Source organism: Antechinus flavipes, chromosome 1 (genome assembly GCF_016432865.1).
Source record: "Antechinus flavipes isolate AdamAnt ecotype Samford, QLD, Australia chromosome 1, AdamAnt_v2, whole genome shotgun sequence".
NCBI classification, from domain to species: domain Eukaryota; kingdom Metazoa; phylum Chordata; class Mammalia; order Dasyuromorphia; family Dasyuridae; genus Antechinus; species Antechinus flavipes.
Window position 1 is genome coordinate 335,645,599 of NC_067398.1, and position 27,668 is coordinate 335,673,266.

The 27,668-nt window shown below is 36.1% G+C and overlaps 1 protein-coding gene across 2 annotated transcripts in view; it reads right to left on the reverse strand.

Moving 5' to 3' along the window:
- The window catches only part of NPRL3 (NPR3 like, GATOR1 complex subunit), a 92,089-nt gene that overhangs the window by 35,778 nt on the left and 28,643 nt on the right, over positions 1-27,668 (reverse strand). For both annotated transcript variants that reach the window (XM_051968526.1, XM_051968520.1), the window contains exons 7-9: positions 10,935-11,072; positions 9,295-9,451; positions 494-600 (exon numbers count right to left, since the gene is read on the reverse strand). In XM_051968526.1, coding sequence (XP_051824486.1) covers positions 494-600; positions 9,295-9,451; positions 10,935-11,072 — 402 coding nt within the window. The remainder of the gene's footprint in view (positions 1-493; positions 601-9,294; positions 9,452-10,934; positions 11,073-27,668) is intronic.

Consider the following 27,668-nt stretch of genomic DNA (forward strand, 5'->3'; position numbering starts at 1 on the left):
ATGTCAGGAGTCTAGACCACACAAGGATTTACTTCCTATACAATGAGGTACCAAGTGGTAGATAAAGTGGTTAAGTCTCAAGTTAGGAAGACTCATCTTCCTGAGTTCAAATCTGACCTTAGACACTTAAGTAACTGGGTGACCTTGGGCAAGCTACTTAACCCTGTTTGCCTCAACATCCTCATCTGTAAAATGAGTTGGAGAAAGAAATGGCAAAGCATTCCAGCATCTCTGCCAAGAAAACCCCAAATGGGGTTACAAAGAGTCAGACAGGACTGAGAAATGACTGAACAACAATAATGACTAAACGCTACTATAGAAAGGAAGTAGTAAGGAGAATACAAGTGCCTTATTGCTTTTTCTGACCACTATCTTTTTTAACTGCTGTTTAAAAAAAGGTGGTGAGGTGGCCAATGCCTTCACTTTTGACCAAATGATTTCCCCCATGGTGTGATTCAATCTGGTAATTGTCATTCAGCCATTTCCTACTCACAGGCACACACTGGCATTAGGAGACAGCATGTAGACGTTGTTCTCACACAATGGGTAGATGATGATGGCCTTGCCCCAGTATACCAAGTGAGCAGCAAGCTGGAAAACCTGCAGAGACACAGGAGGTAAGGGAAACAGGAAAAATAAGCAAACTGCAATTTGGGTTTCATTCTGGGTAAGAGGTGTCAGCTATTATTCCAAGAGAATAGGAGATCATCTCTGCTTCCTCAGGGGGTTATTATCACAGTTCTCTTAAGAACTGAATAAGAATAAGAATAAGGTAAGAATGAATCAGTTTCAAATGAAATAATGTGTTTTCAAGAGTTGTTTCCTATTTTGTACTGGTCCCCTCTTCAATACCAATTTTTACATTTCCAATTTTCCTACCAGGTCCCAATGGGCAAAAATTATGCATACAAACAGAACCTCCCCCTAACTTAAACAGATGAACCTGAAATCTGTTGTTTTATATTCATTTCCTGTGTAGTTCGACACACTCCTATTTTTAAAGAGGGTCATGTTTTTTCAATCAGAGGTCCCTGCTATCCTGGCCTCTTCTGAGAGAAAGGGCTGGCTTCCTTATGACAGGTCATTTGTCACCACGGCTACAGCGCAATGGTGGGAGTCAAGGGCCATGTGGCATTTCATGGGGATTCAGGTTCCATACAAAGGCAGTGTCAGGCCTCATCTGAGTTAACATTTTAACTTTACTCAGGACAGAGTAGGTTTAACAGTACACACAAGTACTTGCCAGCATTTGGGAGTTTTGACACATGATAGTTGTTAGTTAGAAATATCATAAAGCATGTTTAATTTTAAGAAAAAAAAATCTGTTAAATTATTTTTCTTTTGAGAGGATTTCTGGTTTTTTTGTGGGAAGTGTGTCTTTGAAGACAGTTCAAGACTGGGAAGACAGTAAGATTGGGAATCCTTATCCTAGAAAAACAACTGGCAAATGATACGAGGTTTTACATGATTCAAAATATGATAGTCATTTGAGAGACAAAACTCCCATCCAGGGCATGGATTGTCACCATGTGGCTGCAGTTCCATAATGCCCCACTGGTATAGCACATCAGGATTACAAAAAAAAAATAATAATTGTTAAAATTTGATCTTTTTGATGGAATAAATTGATTTTTTCCTGTAGGCAGTTCAAATATCTCCAGGTGACTTATAAAGAAACTAAGTTTCAAAAATGTAAGGTCACTTGCTTGAGGTCACCAGTAAGGGCAGAGCTGGGATTTTACTTCAGATCTTCTCATTTCAAGATTAGCACTCCTGCCACCACCTAACAAGTGGATGGATTATTTGGCCTCAGTTTAAATACCTCCAGCAAAGAAGAAATCACTTTTTTATAAGGAAACATTGTTCTGTTATTGAATGGGTCTCATTTTTAGGGAATACCTCTTCATGATAGACTGAAATTTACCTCCCTATAACTTCCATTCAAGTTTTCTTCTCATGCAGCCAAAAAAGAGGGCTCAGTCTTAGTCTTACATCTACTGAAAGCAAAGTAAGTTATTTATGCATTCTTACTCTCCCCTGTGGTACTTATTTATCCAAAAGGAAGCCCCATACAGGGAATTAGAATGAACAAATTAAAGAAAGCCCAAGCCACCAAAGATCACTTTCCTGTGGGAAATCGCTTTTATAGCTGCAATTCTGGGCATGTCCAAGTTTATAAGGGGAAACCAGGGGAAGTTGTACTTCTTATTTTTATCAGAAAAAGATCCTTACTTTAAATAGACAAAAAATAGGGAGGACCTCTAATTTACTTCAAACTACAATTCCCAAGCTTTTCTTTACATATCCATTCTCTTCTTCGTCTTACATTTGCATGCCTGTAAGCTATCATATTTCAATTTATGCCCTCTGAAATGCATCCCCGAACAGGTTGAGCATATTTAAAAGGATAACTAAAAGTTGCTAGCTATCTTTTTCAATATTCCCAATGAGCCAAGATTTCATTGGTATAGGCAACTCCTTCCAGTGATGAAGACTTCCATACCTTAGCAGATGGTCTTCATGAGTTGTTGTGGGTGAAAAATTCATCACTTTGTGACTAACCATTTGACAATAAGCCCCTCCAAACCTAGCTAAGCTGGGTCTCCCAGATGATTGTCGACTGACAAGCTTTTGCTCAGTTTGGTGGAATCTGACAAAGCATGTGCCCTGTTGCCACAGCCTTTTGAGAACTCTAACCCACTATACTATTAGGAGGTTTCAAAGGAGGATTACTGTTGAAGAAATTTCAAATTCCTGATCAGGCACTTACTCTCTGTCTGTTTCTTTTTCTGCTTCTCTTTCTATACACACACACATACACAAAGTTGCCATCACTTAGTGCCAATCACTAGCAATTCATTAATCATCACATTCTTAGTGAAAATAATAGTGCTATACTTTAAGACAAGTTTCTTACTAGGAGCATATCTTAACTATAGATACATTGAAGAAAGCTGAGCACACCATTTGAACATCCTAGACTACATGACTTGGATCTTAACACAGAAAAAAAGAGTATTAATGGTAGGGGTGAGAGTGCAGTCTACACATTTTAATATCATTCATGGAAAAGCTTTAAGGAAGACATTATACCAAACCCTGAAGGCAATCAACCTGGCCATTGAGCACAGAACCTAACTCAACAAAATCTCAAATGAGAGAGTTGACAATCTGAAGTTCTCTAACTTCTGTTCCCTTTCAAAAGTTGTATATTTCCTCTCAGTCGGTAAAGTAGATAAATATCTTAATTCACAAGAAACAAAAATACCAGAGGTCAGTTTGGAACATATGCCCTGGGTAAAGGAGCCATTTATGAGGGCTTAGAATTCCCAGAGAACCAAGATGGCAATCAGTATTTATTTACTGGCAATGCTGGTATTAAAAAAGAGAACTACAGAAAAATGAACATTAGCACCAGAGCAAGCAGTAGTACAGATCAAAGGGGAAAACTAGCCAGACCTGATGGGGTTAATAACAACCCAGCAAAAGACTCCACATCCTAGGTAGCTAGGTGGGCCACAGAGAGGGGTGCTGACAGGAGGCTTTTGTTGAATTTAACTTCGCCTTTGTTGCAGCAAGCCCTTGTTGAATTTCTTGTCAATTCCTCGCATTAACAAAATTATCAGGACCTCACAGTACAGACAACCAGACCAAATTATAGATGTCTCCTAAGGTTATTTTCTCCTGTAAAAGATCCTACTGGTATCCTGCTTCTTTGTTAAATGCTTTTTGGAATTTAGCCTGCCAGTGAATGGCAAAATAACAAAATTTTTGCCTCTTGATTTGGAGATGGTCTAAGCCTACAAATTCTTTTAAGACACCATGCAACATCAGCCTGAAACATTTGGGAACATTGGAAACCACCCATGACCCCAACATTTGGTAGTCTGCACAGGGAGAGTCCTAGAACCCCAATATATTTTTCAGGTTTGCCACTTCTGTACCCCCATGCTCCCAACATACCTCCTGGGGACCCCTATGACTTAAGAGAATTCCTTAACTACAGAGCAGGTTTGAGCACCAACTTTGCCATTCATAATCAGAATCCCAACATACACACAACCATACATAATCAAATTTGAAAAACAGTTTTATGAATGATTTTTTTGTCTTTTTACTTTCTTAATTACTTTGTTTATGCTTATATACAGACATTATAGATGGGTCACAGATACAATCACATCCACAGAGATGCCCAGGCCCCCAACATATTATCCTCCAATTATACCTCAAACCTATCCTACTACTCATTTTGGCCCCTTTCCCCAAATCTCCCATTATTCTCATGCCTCACAAACATCCCATCCTCCATACAATCACCTTCCATGCCTATATCACCAAATAACCTTGCTGTATCTAAACACTATTTCCATACAACCCTTCCATGAACACATATAACCCCCATACACATACCACAAATGCAGATAAACATACTTAGATACACATAAAACACCCCCATACACTCAGGCATATAGGTTGACAAATTCTTATATATGTTTGTGAGTAAAAATATACATATAACATATATATGTAAATACATATAAACAGTCCCATTAAAAGATAAATGACTTCTTGTTTCAAAAGCTGAAAATGCCAATCAACAATTATTTAAACATTTACCATGAGTCCAGTACAATGCTATTCTGTAATAAAATTCATTTAATAAACACATTATGTCCAGAAATGGGTCTAAGTGATATGGGAGAAACAAAGATGAGTAAGACATGGTCTTTAACTCATAGACAATTCTTTCCAAAAAGCTGGAATTAACTAAACGATGGCTAACAGATCAATAATAATTAAGGGAATCTAGATAAGCTGAGATCATATCTAACTATATAAACCACATATTCTTTACCTGGAGTCCATGAATAGAATTCAGATGGTCTATGAACTTAGATGGAAAAAAAATTACTTTTTTATTTTTAATAGATTTTGGTTTTCTTTGTAATCCTATGTATTTTATTTTATGCGTTTGAAAATAATTCTGAGAAAAGGCCCCATGAGCTTGACCAGGCTGCTAGAGGGGTTCACAGTACACAAAAGAGTGAAGATCTGATCAAATTGTCTCTGGATGGTCCAGAGATTAGACATTACACTGTAGTGGACGGATCATGAGTCTGTTCCACAAGGGCATTTCATAAGTTCTAATGTTTTTAGTGATCAGATTCTGGTTTCCTCCTTAACCATAATGACTCATGCAATTACTTTCATCTGTGTGAGCACACAAATAAAGTGAAAAAGTTAATTCCACTAACTCCAGGAAGCAAAAGGACACAAGTTTCTGAGAGATTTCAGTTGAGAGAAAGTCTGTGATTATCCTGCAGCTGTAATGGTCCATATATAAATGCACTGATGAGATGGGGTTGGGGCTGGGGGCAGTAAGGGTAGAGAGAAGTAGTAGAAAATACATTTGTATCCTATAAGAAAGCCTTCATTTGATCTCACTTATCTTCAAAACAACTCCTCCTCTTTCTCAAATCAGTTTTTTCCAAATTTTCTATTTCTTCACAGTGGCACCACCAATCTCATAAATACTCAGGCTCTATCCATCTTTCAAACATGATTAAATTCATCTTCTTAAAGCAACTCTTGTTATGCTTCTCTGTCACTCAAAATCCTTCAGTGGCTATCCCTTACATATGGGATAAAGTTGAAACTCCTAACATATATGGCCCTCCCTAACTTTGTCTCACCCTAGTTTTGATTATGGTGATGTCAATGGTGATATATCATTAATCAGTCTACTACCCTTAATATTCTATGTAAACTATATTACTTTAGGTAGTCCTCCTTCTGAGACATACATAAACCCAACTTACTAAATCTGGAAAGAATGACTCCCAAAGTAAGGAAGGTACTAAGGAATGGCAATGAAAAGGTAGCGCATACAGAAAATTAGATTTAACATTCTGAAGGACTGTCATATGATGAGGAATTAAATTGATTCCAATTAGCTCCAGAGAGCAGAATCAGGACTAATAATGGGAAGTTACATGGAGGCAGATTTGTGCTCATTATAAGAAATAACTTTCTAATAATTAAAACTATCCAGAAATGGAATGGGTTGCATTAAGGAAGCAAGTTCTCCATTACTGAAAACATGCAGTGAAGGTAAAATGAAGATATCTGGGGATCTGACAGGGGGTGATTCCTGATTCAGGTATGCACAGGACTTGATGATTTCTTAACTTCATTCCAATTCTGAGATTCTTTGATTCAAACTGAACAAAGTGATTTGAATGAAAAAATTTTAAAAATTAATGTAAAAGCAAAATATATCAATAATTACTTTAAATTTTAAATTGCCATTTGGCAATTACAAAACTCCTTCTCTAATGGGACTCAAACTTTAAAAGACATTCTCTCTTTCCTTCCTCATATTCACTGAAAGCAAATTCTTTTTTGTGTGTGTTTTTAACTTGAAAGCACCAGGAGGTAGAATGAAATGCCTTAAATATAATCTGACTGCTAACTTCCAAGCCCAGGAGCATTACTTTAATCAGCCTGGCAAATGACTTACATTTCTGGAGTACTTCCAGATTTATTATCTCCAATTTTAACAACAACAACAAAAAGAAACAAAGGCTCAAAGATATTAATGTCCCCATGATCACATTATAATACACAAATTATGCACACATATGATCTCATTATATTCTTATAAGAGCCCTGTAAATTAGACAATACAAGTATTATTCCCTGCTCTTCAGATGAGGAAACTGAGGCAGAGGTCAAATGACATAGCCATGGTTATAATTCATCTGGGCCAGAAGCAGGGGCTGGCTGCAGACCTCTCTTTTTTCCAAGTCCTGTGCTCTTTCCACCATACCATTGTGCTCCAGAAACTAAACTCTACTTTCAGAATTCTTTGGGCTTATCTCCCCAAAACCACACCAGTCCATTTCCTCTCCATGAAGTGGTTAAATATATAAAGTCAGTTTTGTATCTTGCTAAGCATTAATTAACCTTCTTTTCCAACATGTATATGAGCACAATCAAAACTGGACACTGGGAAGTACTGGGACACTACTGGTTCAGGTGCTGCTTCCTGCCTCAAGTGACTGCCTTAAAGCCATCTATCCTTTTTCAGGATCCTAATCAAAATTTATGAAAGTTCACAAAATTTCCCAGATGATCTGATGTTTCCAGAGCATCAAACATGTTATCCTGCTTTTTTTTTTTTTTTAAGACTAAGAGAAAACATTTAAAAATCGCATCAGAATATTTTGGAGAGCCTATTGACATTACAAACAGATTCACTGGAGCACATCTTTAAACAGACATTTCCTAGACTGCTTAAGTTCCATTAGTAGTTGCAACCGTTTTTGATGGAAAATATATCAAGTAGAAAAATGAAGGTAAGTGTTAGGAGCCACAGCCACTAGAAGATCAATCTGAAAAGGAAAATGATGCATTCCTAACATAAGTAGTAGAGAGGATTTTATATCAGGTTTGTTCAAAAACACAACTATTTACAATGTAACCACACTCAAAGCAACAATAAAAAATTATCCAAAAGTAGAATGTTAACTGTACTCACAAGATATCAAGTTGTCATTAACATTAACAAATGTAAAATTTGTAAAGGATTAAAAATACTTAATCCTTATAATAATCCTGGGAAGTAGGTACTATTATTGTCCTCATTTTTCAGATGAGGAAACTGAAGAAATAAGCATTTATATAGCAACCACTTGTGCCAATCACTGTTACTTGATTTCACAACAATCTTGAAAGGCAGGTACTGCTATTATCTTTATTTTATGGTTACGGAAGCTGAGGCAAACTGAGGTAAAATGACTTACTTAAGGTGACACAGTTAGCAAGTATCTAAGATAGGAATGGAACTCAGATCTTCTTAACTCCAAGCCCAGAACTGGGCAACCTGTGAAATGGAAGGCAGATGTCCTAATGCAAACAGCATGAAACAGCACTGTGGAAACGTTGTCCCAGCTCTCCTACTAATTATTTGCATCATGCTGGGCCATTCACTTTTCTCGGGGCTTTGGTTCCTTCATTGATAAAAGGGAGTTGGACTAGTAATCTCAAAGATCTCTTCCAGCTTTGACATTTTAGGATTCTATGAGAAATGAGAACCATCCAGAAAATCAATCAATAAACAAACAAACAAATAAATAGATAAATAAATGCATCTGTCCCATATATGTAAAAGCCCAGCTGGGAAAAAGATTGCTCAGGGTGGTCCAAGAGTGTCTGACTTACGTGAGGAGAAGCTGGAGACAGCAGCCAAGGAAAACTTTGGAAAAATCTACTAACAGAACTTTTCAGAAGAGTAGTCTCAAAAGCATGTAGCAGAAGCATCTTTAACTTTAAAAACTGGTCAAAAGGACTGAAATAAAATGTTCCTAGGAAAGGAGTCCAGTATTCCTCATCCCTCAGTTGCCATGACATATTATGAAGTTACAAAACTAATTAATGGAGCCTTTTCAGCAGACGTTACTTTGCTCATACAGACCTTCAGTAAGTCTGAGTAAGCTGCTACAGATTATTCACAGCAAAGGTGATCTTAGTCACTCTCACTAGGGCAGGGGAACAGTTTAGCAGGGTTTCTCAGTCTTCAAATCTCTCTTCTAATCTACTACCAAATAATCTTATTCTTTTTTTTTATTTTTTATTTTTTTTTAATTTTTATTTAATAATAAATTTATATTGACACTCGTTTCTGTTCCGATTTTTTTTCCCTCCCTCCCTCCACCCCCTCCCCTAGATGGCAAGCAGTCCTTTATATGTTGGATATGTTGCAGTATATCCTAGATACAATATATGTTTGTAGAACCGAACAGTTCTCTTGTTGCATAGGGAGAATTGGATTCAGAAGGTATAAATAACCCGGGAAGAAAAACAAAAATGCAGATAGTTCACATTCATTTCCCAGTGTTCTTTCTTTGGGTGTAGCTGCTTTTGTCCGTCATTTATCAATTGAAACTCAGGTCTCTTTGTCAAAGAAATCCACTTCCATCAAAATATGTCCTCATACAATATCGTTGTCGAAGTGTATAATGATCTCCTGGTTCTGCTCATTTCACTTAGCATCAGTTCATGTAAGTCTGGCCAGTCCTCTCTGTATTCATCCTGCTAGTCATTTCTTACAGAACAATAATATTCCATAACATTCATATACCACAATTTACCCAGCCATTCTCCAATTGATGGGCATCCATTCCAAATAATCTTATTCTAATCCTTTCACCTTTTACATTCCTGCTCCCACCCATAACAATATAGTAGTTTCCCCAGTTGGTCATTGGATGTTGCCTCTCTCACACATACCTGCAGCAATGCCAGATCAGCATCCTGAGCAAGTTGCTGCAGATTCTTCACAGCAGAGGTGGTCTTAATCACTCTCACGAGGGCAGGGGAACAGTCTAATGGGAGTTCATTGAGTAGGGACTTCTCATCATTGAGCAGCAGTAAGGCATGGTAAGGTCTGCCATTAAAGAAACCTGCATGTTAACTGAAATCATTCCAGTAACAGACAAAGCAATGAGTAGCAATGGGGCAAGTCCTCCTTCAGCATGCACCCTGCACAGACTATACAGGGGACTACAAGAGGGAACATTCGGAAGCAAATTTGAACTTGGCAGCTTCACTGCCTGTACTCTAGTATGTTGATTTCAAATTCAAGCTGCTAATCCATACATAAGAATCCCTATAGGCTGCATATTGATTTCATTTTAAAATGTCGCATTATTTATGTTTGCATTTTTATTTCTTTTATTAAAAATTAGTCAATTATCTTTCAAACTGATCTGAGCTATATTCAGGGCTACAACAGCCCATAGGCCTGTGTTTGACACCTGTGCCTTAGTGAACAATGCTAAGTCCAAACTGCAAATGTTAAGGAGTATTAAAAAACTTCAGGGAATAAACAGAGGGATTTCAATCAGATCTTGTGTCAGGAAAAATGGTAAAAAGGAGATAAGACGTACTTCTAAAATCAGCTAAAAAATACTATTGGAGAATACAGTTCTCCCCTTACAATTAGGGGAGAGATACTAGACTTAAAATCAAAGACCTGGGTTTGAGTTCTGTAAAATAGGGATAAATATAACTATATGGTATGAGGAAAGCACTTTGAAAATTTCTGAAATGTAAATGCTCCAAGAGGAGAGTTTTCCTTATGACAAACAAAAACTAAACTAAGCCTAATTTGAAGAGGTTTTTAGGAGCAAGGAAACTTATTTAAGGAAAGAGAAGGATAATAATGTACATTGCCATTGAACTTCACTGTTGGCTTAGAACTTCTTTCACAAGAATTATCATATACATTTTACAGGTGAAATGGCCTAGAGGGTTAAACTGACTTGTCAATAGTCACAGACATAGGAGGTGTAAGGAGCAGCAGTCCTGGCAATAAGACAAGCATCCTTTTTAAGGTACTACACCAACTCTTTGGTTTTCTGAGGAACCAAAAGAAGTAAGTTTTTATAACCTATTTCTTTGATAGAAATTTATAAGTTTGATGAAGAAGCCAATCAGAAATAGCAAAGAAGGCAGTCCATAATGACTAAATCAGACTTGCAATGAATTCAGCTCACATCCCTGAAATGTCACCTTTTTGAGAAAAAACAAATGGTCACTAGGCCTCAGGCTAAGATCACAGAGAAATATCTAAACCCATCCTGAATGCATCAGGGATGAAGCAAAGGGAAGGGCATTTCAGCCATTTCTGGACATTGCCTTGTCTAAAATAAAAGCTTATCATATTTCAACTATGATACTTGGCAGAAACCCATTTCTGAAGCAGGAAATAGGCACCTGGCCTGTGGACCCAATAGCTTTCAGAAGTAATGTGATTAGCAAAATATTTAGACTGGGGGCACAGAGCAATTTGGAAAGGACAACAATGATCTAGGAATTGCAGGAGAGAAGGGGGAGCACAAGCCCCTTGGAAAATAAGATGTACTTACCGGATAGCTTTCAGGCTCTTTTCAATGGCTTCAGGAGGTATAAAATTTGTTGCGACATAATGGATTTTATGAGGCAGGCAGAAACTCACTTCCAGCCAATTATTGATGTGTAATCGTACCACACCAGTGGTACAGAGGCTGCAGAAAATCAAATGTTACAATAAGTTGTTTGTGAAACCTGTGTCCTATTGCCTCAAACTGCCCATAGGTTGTCTGGCCCTTTTAGTAGGATTTTCATAAATGGTTTTTGACAAGAGATTTCCTTTTACATGTTTAGTACATTGCAGAGACCCACTTATTTTACAAATCAAATCCCAACTCGGGTATTCTGTTTCTCATTCAACCTGCTCCTGCTTGTCAGAAGAAACATGAAAGTGGATATTAAACTTTTCCTATACCATAGAAAAACCACAGGACGAAAGCTGTTATTCCTTAGAAAATGGAGAAAGCATATAATAGGAATCACTCACATTCTTTCTTTCTAGCCTTGGGATCTACAATTCAGTAACAATGCTGAAAAAAATCTACTGTAAGAATCTTTAATCATTACTATCCCTGGAGATCAATGAGCAAAATGAACACATTTCACACAAAAGAATAAATTCAGTTATTGGGCTTTCTTTCAACAGCTCATCAGAGCCTGAGTTTTGCGACACTAATCATAACTTCAGCATCTATTCTGTATAGAATCTGAGTCAGAAGGACCTCAATGGTCATCATGTGGATCCCCACTCAAAAAATCCCCTTTATACAAGGGCTTCTTAAACTTTTTCCACTTGCAACCTCTTTTTGCCCAAGAAAATTTTACACAACCCCAGGCATATAGGCATATAAAATCAGTATACAAATCAAACATTTACTGATAATAAATCATAATTTCGTGACTCCCATACTCAGTGATGTGACTCCATATGGGGTCATGACCCCACAGTTTAAGAAGCTTTGCTTTACAACTTATCTGACGAGTAATCACCCAAATTCTATTGAAAGACCTTCAGTGAAAGAAAGCTCTATGCTACTTTGGGGTAGCTAAATTGTTAGGAAATGTATTCTTACATTAAGCCTAAATTTATGTTTAAAGCTTTGAGCTAATGCTCCTAGTTTCGTCTGAGACCACAAAGAAAAACCCCTCTTCCAATTCCTCCTTCATATTACAGCCCTTCAAATATTTAAAGGTGAAGAGTCAATAGTTACTAAAGTAGGGAAAGAATGTGTCATGCATAGGATAAGGCTCAAAAACAGGCCAAAAGCTGAAAGTAGAAAAGACCTGAGCAAAAAATTAGCCTAAGTTCCAGGGGAGAGATAGAGGCCCCTCAATCGGATGTATAATTTACCTGACAAGTTTCATATTCTGAATATATTATTTTAATATTTGTTATTTTTAGGAAATGTAGAGAAATGAAACAAGGAAGCAAAATATGCTCCTTTGTCTTACAAATTTAACACATGAGTTATATTAACCACCTGCAAGGAGAATGTTAACAGAAATGGCTACAAGAAGATAGTATGAATGAAACTTTAAGATAGTCAGAAAATGAACCTAAAAGTAAAACCACAAATGAATTGTAAAGAGCAGTAAAATGGTTACCAAGACAGTGGAGCTTGAATTCAGACAAAGAATGTGCACAACTATATAAATTATAATAACAAGTGAGGCAGAATGTCTGAGAGCATCTAAGACTAAAGGAGAATGGGAAGTGGTTTAATGTATCCAGAATTGGTCAATGCATTCAGGAGAGGCCCATTTCCTATACCTTTTAGTTGTAGTTACATAGAACCAATAAAATACACAGATAAATCCAAGTTTCTTCCAAATCATACCATAACCTTGGAAAGCCATTGTACAACAGGGACAAAAGGAGCAGGGGGAAAAATTGAGGTTAAAAAATCTGAGAATCTTGGAGTTGGATAGAACCATAGTGCCAAGCCTTACTCTAAGAAAAATCTCAAAATGTGGTCTTCCCATCCTTTCATGAAAAATATCCTGTAAGAAGGAATCCATTACTTTGTATAGGCCATTCTACTTCTGCATATGTCTAATTGTTAGAAGTTAAATAAGAAAAAATGAAAAGTTTCTGCTGGTTTGGACTTTGTATTCACTTTACAAGTGATTCATTGAGAAATAAGCCATCTCTAATTCCACAGATTGATCCTGGATATTGAAGGGCCATTTTGACTGTCCCTAATAGTCTTTTTAGCTACACACAATGGAGACAGGACACTAGTAGTAGGAATTGTATAAAGATAATTTCATATTTATATTAGAGCAGGAGAAATCCTTGTTAATTGAATTCCTATCTCAGTGTACTTTTTTTGGGGGGGAAGGAGGAGTTGTTCAGTTGTGTTTGACTCTCTATAATCTCATTTAGGGTTTTCTTGACAAAGATATTGGAGTGATTTGCCATTTCCTAGTCTAGTTCATTTTACAGATAAGGAAATAGGCAAACAGAATTCAGTGCCTTGCTCAGGGTCACACAATTAAGTGTCCTGAGGTAGGATTTAAACTCAGGTCTTTTTGATTCCAAGCATGGTGCTCAATCAGCTTTCCCAGTGCTCTCTCTACTAAACATCAACTCTGCAGAAGAGTAGAAGAAAAAGAGAAAATGAAAGAATAAAGACAGTTGGCATCATTGGAAATTACCATGATGAACCTACTCCATTTAGATTTCAATGCCATTGGTAGATATCATATCATTTTCCATGCTCTTAATCATTTCTGCTGACTTTTTTGGCACTAATCTGGTTATATTACAATTGATTGACAACCATTGCCTAGGGTGAGCTCTATTTCTTGAACGTAACTGCTGCAAGATGGCCTGTATGTTTTCCAAATTTCCAAGATGGCCTAGTATGTTTCTACTTAGGAGACATTCAGAACTTTAAAAAAAGAAGAAGAAAGAAAGCTAACAATATTCTTTTAAGAATACTGCTAATGAAAGTTGCAGGATACAAAATAAAACCACATAAATCATCAGCATTTTTATATATCACTAACAAAATCCAACAGTTAGAGATACAAAGAGAAATTCCATTTAAAGTAACTGTGGATAGTATAAAATATTTGGGAATCTTATCTGCCAAGGGAAAGTCAGGAACTATATGAGCAAAACTATAAAACACTTTCCACACAAATAAAGTCAGCTCTAACCAACTGGAAAAATATTAAGTGCTCTTAGATAGGTCGAGCAAATATATTAAAGATGACAATACTACCTAAAATAATCTATTTATTTAGTGCTATACCAATCAGATAACCAAGAAACTATTTAATGATCTAGAAAAAATAAAAACAAAATTCACCTGGAAGAACAAAAGGTCAAGACTTTCAAGGGAACTAATGAAAGAAAAATCAAAAGAAGGTGGCCTAGCTGTACCAGATCTAAAACTATATTATAAAGCAGTGATCAACAAAACCATTTGGTATTGGTTAAGAAATAGACTCATTAATCAGTGGGATAGGTTAGGTTCACAGGACAAACTAGTCAATAACTTTAATAATCTAGTGTTTGACAAACCCCCAAACCCTAGCTTTTGGATAATAATTCACTGTTTGACAAAAACTGCTGGGAAAATTGGAAATTATTATGGCAGAAATTAAGCATTGACCCACATTTAACACCATATACCAAGATATGGTCAAAATGGGTTTATGATCTAGGCATAAAGAATGAGATTATAAATAAATTAGAAGAACATAGTATAGTTTACCTCTCAGATATGTGGAGGAGAAAGGAATTTGTGACCAAAGAAGAACTAGAGATCATTATTGATCACAAAATAGAAAATTTTGATTATATCAAATTAAAAAGCTTTTGTACAAACAAAACTAATGCAGACAAGATTAGAAGGGAAACAATAAACTGGGAAAACATTTTTACACTCAAAGGTTCTGATAAAGGCCTCGTTTCCAAAATATATAGAGAATTGACTCTAATTTATAAGAAATCAAGCCATTCTCCAATTGATAAATGGTCAAAGGATATGAACAGACAATTTTCAGATGAAGAAATTGAAACTATCTCTAGCCATATGAAAAGATGCTCCAAGTTATGCAAATGAATACAACTCTGAGATACCACTACACACCTCTCAGATTGGGTAGGATGACAGGAAAAGATAATGTGGAATGTTGGAGGGGATGTGGGAAAACTGGGACACTGAAGCATTGTTGGTGGAATTGTGAACACATCCAGCCATTCTGAAGAGCAATTTGGAGAGCAAGTTATCAAACTGTGCATACCATTTGATCCAGCAATGTTACTACTGGGCTTATATCCCAAAGAGATCTTAAAGAAGGGAAAGGGACCTGTATGTGTAAAAATGTTTATGGCAGCCCTTTTTGTAGTGGCTAGGAACTGGAAATTGAATGGATGCCCATCAACTGGAGAATGGTTGAATAAATTGTGGTATATAAATGTTATGGAATATTATTGTTCTGTAAGAAATGACCAGCAGGAAGATTTCAGAAAGGCCTGGAGAGACTTACATGAACTGATGCTGAGTGAAATGAGCAGGACCAGGAAATCATTATATACTTCAACAACAATACTATATGATGATCAATTCTGATGGACGTGGCTCTCTTGAACAATGAGATGAACCAAATCAGTTCCATTTTTTCAATAATGAATAGAACCAGCTATACCCAGCGAAAAAATGAGAGTGAACCACTACACAGCATTTCCAATCCCTCTGTTTTTATCTACTTGCATTTTTTGATTTCTTTCTCAGGTTAATTTTACCTTATTTCAAAGTCTGATTCTTCTTGTGCAGTAAAATCCATAAAGAGACATATATTTAAAGATATGGCTAATATAAGAAATTGTTTTCTTGTAAATAGGTACTGGAGGATATGATTTAGGGGTTTGTTTGTTTTAATTGTTTAATTGAGTAGGAGGGAATAATAGCAGGAGCAGATTAATTTTAAAAAATACTCATACTTGAACTTTTAAAAAAAACTATAAAAAAGTTTTATGCTTTGTACATAATCATAAATTAAACAACAATATTTAGCCCTGTGTCTATATTTCTAGCTCCTCTTTTAAAAGCCACTGGAGAAATGGAAAAGTCCTTTATTTAGATTTTCTGCAACATCAATATCTCTAAAATATATTACTAGACTTATGACTAAATTATGTCAGTCCTGCTGGTAGAAGGTGGTTATATTAGGAAACATTTCCTATTCTGCTTAGGTTCAGGCCCAAATTTGGGAAAACAAAGACTAAGTGTCCTTTAGATCCAATTTCAATGTACTTGGAGATCAAGTACAATCACTGCCTTGTCTTTTTCTAAAAACTAAAAATCTGAAGAAATACAGTACCAACGAATGTGAAGTGGGTCCCCTGAATGTCAGCAGAGAACAAGACAGATATGCTATGGAAAAAAAACACAATCTACCTTTTGCATCATGTCTGTGAAGAACTGAGAGCCATCAAAGAAAGGATACACAGGGTTCTAGAGTTGCACAAAGACACTGACCTTCCAGTCAGAGACACACAAATGACCACTTAATTACAAACAGAAAAAGCCAAAGTATCAAGAAAGAACTATGGCACAGAAAAGCAGCACGCTGTATTTGAAAGAACAACTGGTTGGAAAGTCTGAAACCCTATTAAAATTTAAAACTCTTCTATGACTTTTGGAACACTCTGTGTTTAAGTCTCAGTTCTGCCATGTTGGTTTGTGTGACTTTGTCCAGTCACTCAACTTCCTGCAGCCCCAGCTGCCTCATTTCTAAAAAAGAAAAAATAATAATTTCTAAGACTTCTCTTACAGGAATTGTATGAAAATCAAAGGATAACATATGCAGTATCCTTGTTAAACAAAAAAGGCTATATACATGTGAGCAGTTGCATAATCTTTTTCTTCAAACTCATGTTTTCAGCCTTCAATGCCAGTGGTCCCCAAAGTTTCCTCTAACCAATCCACATCAACAAAGTTGGTAAGATATTGTGTGGTTAGCTTAATTACAGGTAAAAATAAACCAACTTCTTTTGTCTCTGAAAGAGGCTGCAAATTAAGAGGGAATAACAGATAACAGCTGGAAGATATCTCATCTAGGTCAATTCTACAGATGGAGAAATTGAGGGCCATTTCCAACCCAGATCCTATAAATTCAAATCAAGTACTCTTTCCACTGCACTAAATTGCTTCCCCAAAATACCAGCAAGAGGAGAAATAAAAGTACCCTCCAAAACCGACTTTCTTAAAGCTCCTTATTGCATAAGCTGACTTCAACTGTGAGAATTCTTTTTTCCTAAATGGCTCACTTTGGTCAATATTTATCTCTTGCCTATAATAAAAGCATAAATAAGAATTTATATTTCCATGGCACTTTCCTTACAACTCTGCCACTTTGGTGGTACAAGTATTATTACCATTTAACAGATGATAAAAAAAGACTCAAAAAAGTTTTAATATTCTCTTCCATTAAAGGACTTTCATGGAACTAATTCTGGCTTTCAAAGACCATACCAGTGGAATGCAAAGTCTGCTGGTTCACATCAAAAAAGAAAGGCTTCAAGTATTATCTATGGACTGAACATCTATTGCTCAAAGACTAACCCTGCTAAATTCAAAGACTAGAATGAGATTTTCAGCCATAGAAACTCACAAAGATCATCATCTAAGATGTATAGGCAAATCTACAATAATTAAATCATAGAACTTCAATATAGTATTGTGCCCAAAGCAATGCTATATGCTATAAATAGCAAAAGCAATCTTCTGATTCCAAATCCAGGGCATTTCCTACTATACTACATTACTTCTCTGAACAGCACAATAGCTTTTCCAGCCCAATGTACTCTGATAACTAAGGCATACCATTTTGCACATGGACATTTTGAAAACCTTAAGACATTTATGTGAGGTCAGCTTTCAATTTTTTAGTAGTTTCCTCTTTTTAATGCATCTCCTCCATCAGGATACTTAACAATGTTTTTTCCCCCAGAGAAGCAAAACAAGCAAGAATAATCACTATGACCTAAAGTAAAAGTGAAGCTAGTGTGAGCTATCATTATGATCTGAGAGAAGAAACAGATCTAGCCTTAACACTCATATTCCCAAAGGATTGCATTAATAAAACTGAGCTATTGTTATAAGGCCTGAGGGCCTGGGAGGAAAAACAGACTATTGTTCTTTTTTACAAAATCCTTCAGAAGATGAATGTATAATAATAGGATTTAACAAGGTACAAGAGTTCGATGGGGAAATCCATGGGTTTCTCCCCTATATTTCAATGCCCTGATCTTGACTTCATTAGGAAATAAGTATTAATAAAACATGCCTGGAGCTGATAAAGTCATGCTGTAAGCTGTTCCTTAGCTTTCAGAGTTCTGCTTGTCTCTAATTTGGGCTATTCCAGGATTGTGATTCATATACTAAAGTCTGAAAAATGGTTTTGGCTCCTTAAGGAAACACAGTAGAGAATAAGAAATCTATTAAGTGAGAATCATGTAAAGTGGTCTAAATTTGACTGTTATGATTTCTGCTATTATAGAACTGAAAATTTAAACAATATTTTATTATCTTCCCACTCATTTGGAGTTTTCTTGACAAAGATCCTGGAGTGGTTCACCATTTTCTTCTCCAGCTCATTTTACAGATGAGGAAATTGAGGCAAATAGGGTTAAGTGACTCATCCACGATCACACAGCTGGTAAATGTATAAGGTTGGAGTCTTCCTGCTTCAGATCCCACTCTCTATCTATTGTGCCACCTGGCTGCTCATAGACATCTTTTACTCTACTCTTTCATTCTTATTCATTCTGTTAAAAAGCTAGATTGAACTGTGATAGATATGGCTCTTTTCTTTTCTTTTCTTTTTTTAAAAATTTTTTATTGACAGAACCCATGCCAGGGTAATTTTTTTACAGAATTATCCCTTGCACTCACTTCTGTTCCGATTTTTCCCCTCTCTCCCTCTAACCCCTCCCCCAGATGGCAAGCAGGCCTTTATATGTTAAATAGGTTACAGTATATCCTAGATACAATATATGTGTGCAGAACCAAACAGTTCTCTTGTTGCACAGGGAGAATTGGATTCAGAAGGTATAAATAACCCGAGAAGAAAAACAGAAATGCAAGCAGTTTATATTCATTTCCCAGTGTTCTTTCTTTGAGTGTAGCTGCTTCTATCCGTCCTTGATCAATTGAAACTGAATTAGCTCTCTTTATCGAAGAGATCCACTTCCATCAGAATACATCCTCAAACAGTATCGTTGTTGAGGTATATAATGATCTCCTGGTTCTGCTCATTTCACTTAGCATCAGTTCATGTAAGTCTCTCCAAGCCTCTCTGTATTCATCCTGCTGGTCATTTCTTACAGAACAATAATATTCCATAACATTCATATACCACAATTTACTCAACCATTCTCCAATTGATGGGCATCCATTCATTTTTCAGCTTCTAGCCACTACAAACAGGGCTGCCACAAACATTTTGGCACATACGGATCCCTTTCCCTTCGTTAGTATCTCTTTGGGGTCTAAGCCCAGTAGAAACACTGTTGGATCAAAGGGTATGCACAGTTTGATAACTTTTTGAGCATAGTTCCAAATTGCTCTCCAGAATGGTTGGATGTGTTCACAATTCCACCAACAATGCATCAGTGTCCCATCCCAGTTTTCCCAAATCCCCTCCAACATTCCACATTGTCTTTCCCTGTCATTCTAGCCAATCTGACAGGTATGTAGTGATATCTCAGAGTTGTCTTAATTTGCATTTCTCTGATCAATAGTGATTTGGAACACTCTTTCATATGAGTGGTTAATAGTTTCAATTTCATCATCTGAAAATTGTCTGTTCATATCCTTTGACCATTTATCAATTGGAGAATGGCTTGATTTCTTATAAATTAGAGTCAGTTTTCTATATATTTTGGAAATGAGGCCTTTATCAGAACCTTTGACTGTAAAAAATACATGGCTCTTTTCAACAATGTGGTGATTCAAGGCAATTCCAATAAACTTGTGATGGAAAGAGCAATGTGCATCCAGGGAGAGAAATATGGAGATTGAATGTGGATCAAAGCATAGTATTTTCACCATTTTTGTTATTGTTGTTATTTGTGTGCTTGTTTTTTTTTCTCATGTTTTTTTTTCCCTCTTTTGATCTGATTTTTTTTGCACAGCATGATATGAGATTTTTTTTAAAAAGAAAAGGACCGATATATACAAAAATATTTATAGCAGCTTTTTTTTATGATGGCAAAAAACTGAGAGGATACCCAGCAATTGGGGAATGATTGAATAAGTTGTGGTATAAAATTATATTGTGATAATATTATGCTGTAAGAAATAATAAGCAAGATGCTTTCAAAAAAACCTAGAAACTTAATGAACTAATGCAAGTGATATGAACGAAACCAGAAGAATATTGTATGAAATAATAGCAATTTGTACAATGACCAAATGTGAATGACTTAGCTATTCTCAGCAATACAAAAATCCAAGATAATTCTGAAGACTTATGATAAAAATTTGTTATCTACTTCCTGAAAAAGAATGGGTGAAGCTTGAATGAAGATTGAAGCATACTTTTTAAAAACTTATTATTATTCTTGGTTTTTCTTTGCAACACAGCTAATTTGGAAATGTTTTGCATGATTGAACATATATAAGATATATCAAATTGCTTGCCTTCTCAGGAAAGGCAGAAGGGCAGGTAAAAAGAACTTGGTATTCAATTTTAGAAAATAAATGTTTAAAAAAGTTGTTTACATGTAATTAAAAAAATAAAAATTAGGGGCAGGTAGGTGGCACAGTGGATAAAGCACCAGCCCTGAAGTCAGGAGGACCTGAGATCAAATCTGGCCTCAGACACTTAATACTTCCTAGCTGTATGATCCTGGGCAAGTCACTTAACCCCAACTGCCTCAACAAGAACAAAAAAATTTAAAAGAGAGAATGAATGTTGACATCATGGACAAGTCCCTTAACTTCTCTGTCTTTTGGTTTTCTCAAGTACAAAATAGAGAAAATAATACCTATCACAAAGTTGCTGGCAGTTATTATGATTATTTACATATATATATATATATATATATATATATGTACACACACACACACACACACACACACACACACATACACACAAAATGTTCCAAAGCTATCAAAGCTTAAAACTCCACTGTGATTTTGGGGACACCCTTCCACCCCATCACTTCTCTTTCTCATCATACATTTATGTAGATAGCTACAGATAGCATTCAAAAGGCAGAAAAGATTTAGTGCTGTTTTTGGATTATCCTATCTCTAAAAGAATGCCAACTCATTTTTTTTCAAGTATTATAATTTCACTTCACTGTTGATAAAATGAAGTCACAAAGAATACTGGCAGAGTTGAGCAAGCTTGGGTCTTGGAAAGAGACTAGAAGAATTAGGTTTGAGTTTTAGTTCTACCAACAACTAGCTATGGGAGACTTCACTTCCAAGAATCTGTTTCCTCAGTTGTAAAATAGCAAAACTTGTCCTACCTCATATCTCCCTGAGTAGTTGTGAGGAAAAAACTTTGTAAACCAGAATGCTACAGGGCAGCTAGATGGCAAGGTGGATAGAGCACTGGCCCTGGAGTCAGGAGGATCTGAGTTCAAATGCAGCTTCACTCAACACTTACAAGCTGTGTGACCCTGGGCAAGTCCCTTAACCTTAATTGCCTCCCCCCCAAAAAAAAAATCAAACTAGCATCTTACAGAAATGTGATTAAGACCCCTCTGTGAATAAGGGATATACCTAAGTTTCTACCTAGTTGCTATTAAATGTCTAGTTTGTCTTTTTCTGTGTACTTTATTTGCACTGTAGCTGCCTGCCACAAAAAAGATTCGGAACTAGAAGATAATGCATACAAATATTGCACTAAAAAGGAATGCACCCTTGAAACTAGAGGCTTTATACTCCATCCAACACACTGCCGAAACACCAATTAAAGTATTGCTCCAGACCATAAAAAAATGAGGAGAATGTAATTTCCAGCTCTCCTCTGGCTACTAAGAAAGTCCTTGACACTCTTCATAGCAACAGGGTAAACAGAAAAACCGGAGAAAGGAGAAGAAAGGGGGAATTTTTTTTTCTCTTTTAACAGTCATTTAAAAAGCCTATAACCCACTCTTCTGAGCAGGACTTTATAACCTAACTGGTTTTGATCCCCAGTGTTTTTCTTTCCATTCACTTTGGTATTAATGGCATTGTCTGAAAAGGCTTTGTAGGAAATAAACTGTCACTACATGCCAAAGGCAGGAAGGGCCCCCTTGGAATTGATCCAAGCCTTCAAATAACTATGTAAGCATACTGAAAGCCTTGGCGCATAATGTGGTGATTTACTGGGAAATTAAGGCTCTTCAACAGATGATTTTGCACTGGGGTATAAGGCCCAGAGCACTGGTCATCACAACACTATGTTGACCAATCTGTTTTATAAAACAAAGATAAACATATACATGCATTTACATTAATACAAAGCCAGAACTTGTTTAGGAATTTAAAATGCCAAAATCATGTTCTAAGGCTGAACACATGATTTTCCTCTCGTCTTCCCTCTGATCACCTCTTTATCTCTACCTTGTCTTCCTCCCTTCCCCACTTAATAGTATTTTATTTTTTTCCAATTACATGTAAAGATAGTTTTCAACATTCACTTTTATAAAATTTTATTTCTAAATTTCTCCCTCTTGTTTCCTCCTCAAGATGGCAAGCAACCTGATATAGGTTATATATTCTACCTTATCTTCTTAGAACATAATGTTGTCTCTGACTACACATGCATTTCCTGCTCCACAATATTTAGTTCTAATTTTAGAAGGATTAAAGAAGATCCAAAGTCATAGAATTTGTGGGGAGTATGGAGATCCATTTGTGATAAAATCCTTACCTGAAGCATAATTTTTGATAGAGGGTCAATCAGATTCAACTTGTTATCTACTAGAGAAATGAGGAATCCACTGCTTCCCAAGCAAGTACATCCAGATAACCAAAAGTATGAAGACGCATGCCAAAGCATGAGGTCTGCACATAATATTTGAAAGCTTCCAGTGGCTAGCCCAGGTTGAGAGCAGAATTCTCTTTATTTTAAATCTACTGAACCTATCAAACTTATTAATTTAGAGACTTTATAAATGAATTGTTTTCCAAATGCCTTGAAATTTATATACATGGACATTGAGGCCCAAGCAATAGTAACAAAGAGAAAATGAATAAGAGGAGTTATTATTCTTCTCCATCTAGGAATCAATAATAACTTACATTAAAATGGAACTTAAAGATTAATGAAACACTGCCAGAGGCAGGCAGGTAATACCAATACCAATATTCTTCTGCTCATGAGGAATCTGAAGCTCAGAAAGTTAAGACGACTTGCTTCCCCTTACCCAGCCAAGCATGAGTATAAACATAAATTGGGGTCTTCAGATTCTGAATTCAGTGCTCTTTCTACAATGTCACACTCTGCTCTTCTTTATGTGTTAGGAACAAATCAGGTTTTCTCAGTTGCACTAAGGAAATACAGAACCTCTAAGAATCAATGCCCTAAGTATATTTCCTCCCTAGTCCAGCAACCTCTGTTTTCCTCTCCACGTCACCCCAGAGAGAACACAAGAAAATGCTGAAAAGGAAGGAGCTGGGAGTTCACCTAGTCATTTTATAGTGAAGAAACTCAAGAGACTCAGTCAAATTAAGTTGCCCTATAACACCCAGACAGCAGTGTGTAATGCTGCCTTTTCTAAAATATTATGCTTATCAGAGAACCCCAGCAAAAACCTGTGTACACCCAAAGTAGTTCTATTATTGTTTATCATAGTCCTTTATTAATAGTTTGAGCTCATTTTTTCCCTTATAACTCTTGGATTTAATTGCAACAAGTTTCAAGGAAACTCATCTCAATACTAGTACTTCAAAATAGCCATCAAAATATTGGTATAACCTAGGATCCCCACAGCAAAAACTTTAATGCTTTCAATTTGTTTAATGAATATTGAGAATATATAGTATTCATGATAACAAAAACAAATGTAACACACACACATACATACATATATATATATATAATACATAGGCATATATATATATTTAACAGACAAAAGCTTCATGAATTGTGGGTCACAATCCTATTTTGGATTCACATAATTGAATGTGGAGGTGGCAAAAAATTTGACATCAGTCAAAGGTATCAAATAGTCCACCAAGATTTAATTCATTATGTATTATATGTTATATAAAAAAAGCACATCCATCTCATTAATATGCAAATTTGCTTTCATTTAATAAGTAGTAAAATTATATGTATAGCAAAGAATTGTTTTAAAATAAATTTATGATTTATTATTAGTAAATGTTTGATTTATATACCTATTTTATACACCTATATACCTAGCATATATATACCTAGGGGTACATAAAAATTTCTCAGGGAAAAAAAGGAATTGCAAGTGGAAAAAGTTTAAGAATCCTAGTAATAGATATTCAGAAGTAGACATATATTCAGACCACATATTCAGAAGTAGACAGATGAAATGAGAACCCTAACACACAGTTTGGGAACACAGACGGCTTTTACCCTATTTAGGTAAAGCACTGCACAGTGGAATGAGCCATGGATTTAGACCCAAGTTCAAATTTAGGCTCTGTTATAAACTGCATATGTGATAGCAGGCAAATTGCAGACTATCCCTTTGAGCCTCGGTTTCCACCTCTGTACAAAAAAGGAGTTGGATCAGATGATCTGTAAGTACCCTTCCACCTTTAAAATATTATGATCCTTTGATTTTTCTCGTGCAACATAATAAATGTGGAAATATGTTTAGAAGAAGTGCACATGTTTAACTTGTATTAGATTACTTGCTGTCTAGGAGAAAGAGGAAGTGAGGAGAAAAGGAGGAAAAATTTGGAACACAAAGTTTTGCAAAGGTGAATGTTGAAATCTATCTTTGCACGTATTTTGAAAAATAAAAACCTAAAAATATATTTATATTATAAAAAAAATAAGTAAAATACTATGAAACTAAGGTTCATGGTTTAACAATTTGCAATGCTGCTAGTAATCTTTGACATTTAGTGAATTTTCAATTTTGAGTTCAAGAAAGCTGCCGCTAGATGGAGCTGTGCTACTGTAAGTGCTGAGGGTTCCTCCAGAAACTATATTTGGTCACTATCCCCACCATGCCCTCCATTCTACACAACAGTTGACCCCACAGAGGAATCCTCTGAGAGGCTTAATCTCTTTAATTTTTCTACCATCAATTAATTAGGCAATTAATAACTAAGAAGCTGGAAGTCTCCTGGCTTTCTAATGATCAGTTAATATGATTTTTAATAAGAGTCCAGCTTTAGAGGTGGCATAGAATTAGAAGGGGCATTATAGATCCACAAGTAAACTGACATTGAGAGAAATTTAGCAGGTGACCTAAGAAGAGGGAACAGAGCCCTTCTCTTCCATTGGTGCTCCCTTGGTGAGATTGAGAGGACCTCACAGTTCTGTCCACTGAAAGTCCCTGATTGCCCCTTCCTTTCTCTTCATTCCCAAGGCTTGTAGGCTCACGAATGAATAAATGCTTTTATGCACACATGTATGTAAGCAGCATTTATTAAGCACTTGCTATGTGTAAGGTACTCTTGTGTATGTTGAAGATACAAAGGTAAAAGGGACAGCTAGGTGGCTCAGTGGATAGTATCCAATCTGGAATCAGGACATAAGTTAAAATCTGACCTCAGAGACTTCCTAGTCATAACTGACCAAGTTTCTTAGCTCTGCCTGCCTCAGTTTCTTCATAAAATGAGGTAGCAATAACACCTATCTCCCTATTACAAGTAGGCACTATATAAAAGTTGCCTATTATTACTTAAAATAAGGAAAAAATTCCAAAACAGGAAAATCTCTATCATGTTATGTTGTAGCCTGTACCTCTGTAATGAAGACAAATTCCATGTGTTGAAATTCTTTCCTTCTTCTAAACTTCAGCTCAGCTGCTCCCTCATCTGTGAGATTTTCCCTGATCTGTCTCCATCCCACAGCTGGAAGTTTTCTGTTTCATAGTCTCATCTCTCATAGCATGTTTTCACTAGAGCCTTCCTCTGCACTGATTAGATTCTAATTTATTACAGTTTTTGTTTGTGTACTTTGAGGGCAGAGTTTTCCAGGTCTTTCCACAATGACAAATACAGAGTCTTGCACTTAATTCGTACTGAATACTAAGTCGAATCAAACATGAAATGTAAACTGTCCTAAAGGCTCCACTGCACTAACAGCTTTTCAGAAGCTCACTGCTCAGGAGCTATTGCTTATAGGAGAGATTAAAAATCGATATACAATCATCATTTGTGGGACCTAAAATCAAAGTTTAGGGGGATTCCATTTAGGTTAATTAGACTAATCTCCCACATCAACAAATAGGTTAATGATGGAAAGAGCTCCTTTGTTTCAGGTCTCCAGGTTCAACAGGGACCACCTAGAGCTTCTTGTAGGAGCAAGGAGGCCCAAGGAGAGACCATGTGCCTGCAACACTAGCAAGGAATCAGACACTCATCTTGACTCCACCATTTGATTTGGGGCAACTTACTTTTCCCTGATCTGTAAACAAGAGATAATAATATCTCTCTGTCTCTTCCCTCCCTGAGAAGACATGAGGATGAATAAGGTATTTAGAGAGTACTCTAGGTTCCCCAGAAGGCACCAGAAAAATATGAGGAAAAAAAAATATGAGAGTCCTCCTCTGAAATCCTTCTGCATTTATTTCCAAAAGCTCAAAGGATCAAGAACTATAAGAAAAAGTAGGGGATATATGGAGAAATGACTTAATAAATAAGACCAGGAGTCATTTCTCCATAGATAAGTGGTCAAAGGATATGAAAAAATATTTTTCAGAAGAAGAAATACAAATATCAATAACCAAGTAAAAAGTTCTAGATCACTAATAAGAGAAATGCAAATTAAACTACTCTGAGGTTTCATCCCCTTATGCTTCTTAAGGATAAGGACTGTTTTTGATTTTGTCTTTGTGTTTCCATTGCCCAAAACAAAGCACATACTTAATAAATTTTAATTTAATAAATTCTCTTTATGATTAAATTGACAAAAATAATAAAAGAAGTGTTGGAGGGGTCGAAGCACAGCAGGTACACTAACCCAACTGCCAGTTGAATTATACAGAAAATACGTCAATAAAAATTTAGTTTATAGCTTTTGGTTCGGGCAACATGCTACTGGACATAAATTCCACAAGGCCAATGACATTAACAAAAACTCATGTATACCAAAAAATCCATAGCATTATATTTTGTTGTAGCAAAAAATGGAAACAAAAAAGGGGTCCATCAATTGGGGAGTAACTAAACAGATTATATTTATAGAGAGGAAACAGAGTATTGGGCAGCAAGTCACAAATGAATATGAACAATTCAGAGAAACATGGGAATACATTTATGAACTTATGCACAGAGAAGAAACTGGAAAACAACATGCACAATTATAAGCCAAAAACAACACTAAAAGGCAGACTAATTACAATGACCTCATTAATTTCAATGAAGTTAGATTAAGTGCAATGACTCATCTTGGTTGTGGAAAACAGAAAATGAAATAAATCACTCTTTTTAGTAAAAGGATGAGAGTTTACAAGTTGGGAATGTTGTTGCCTTTTCCCTGATCTATAAACAAGAGATAATAATATCTTGGTTGCAAATCATTTTTTCATTATTCTTTTTTCTTTGTATAAGGCAATGTTCCTAAAGAGGAGGTAATGA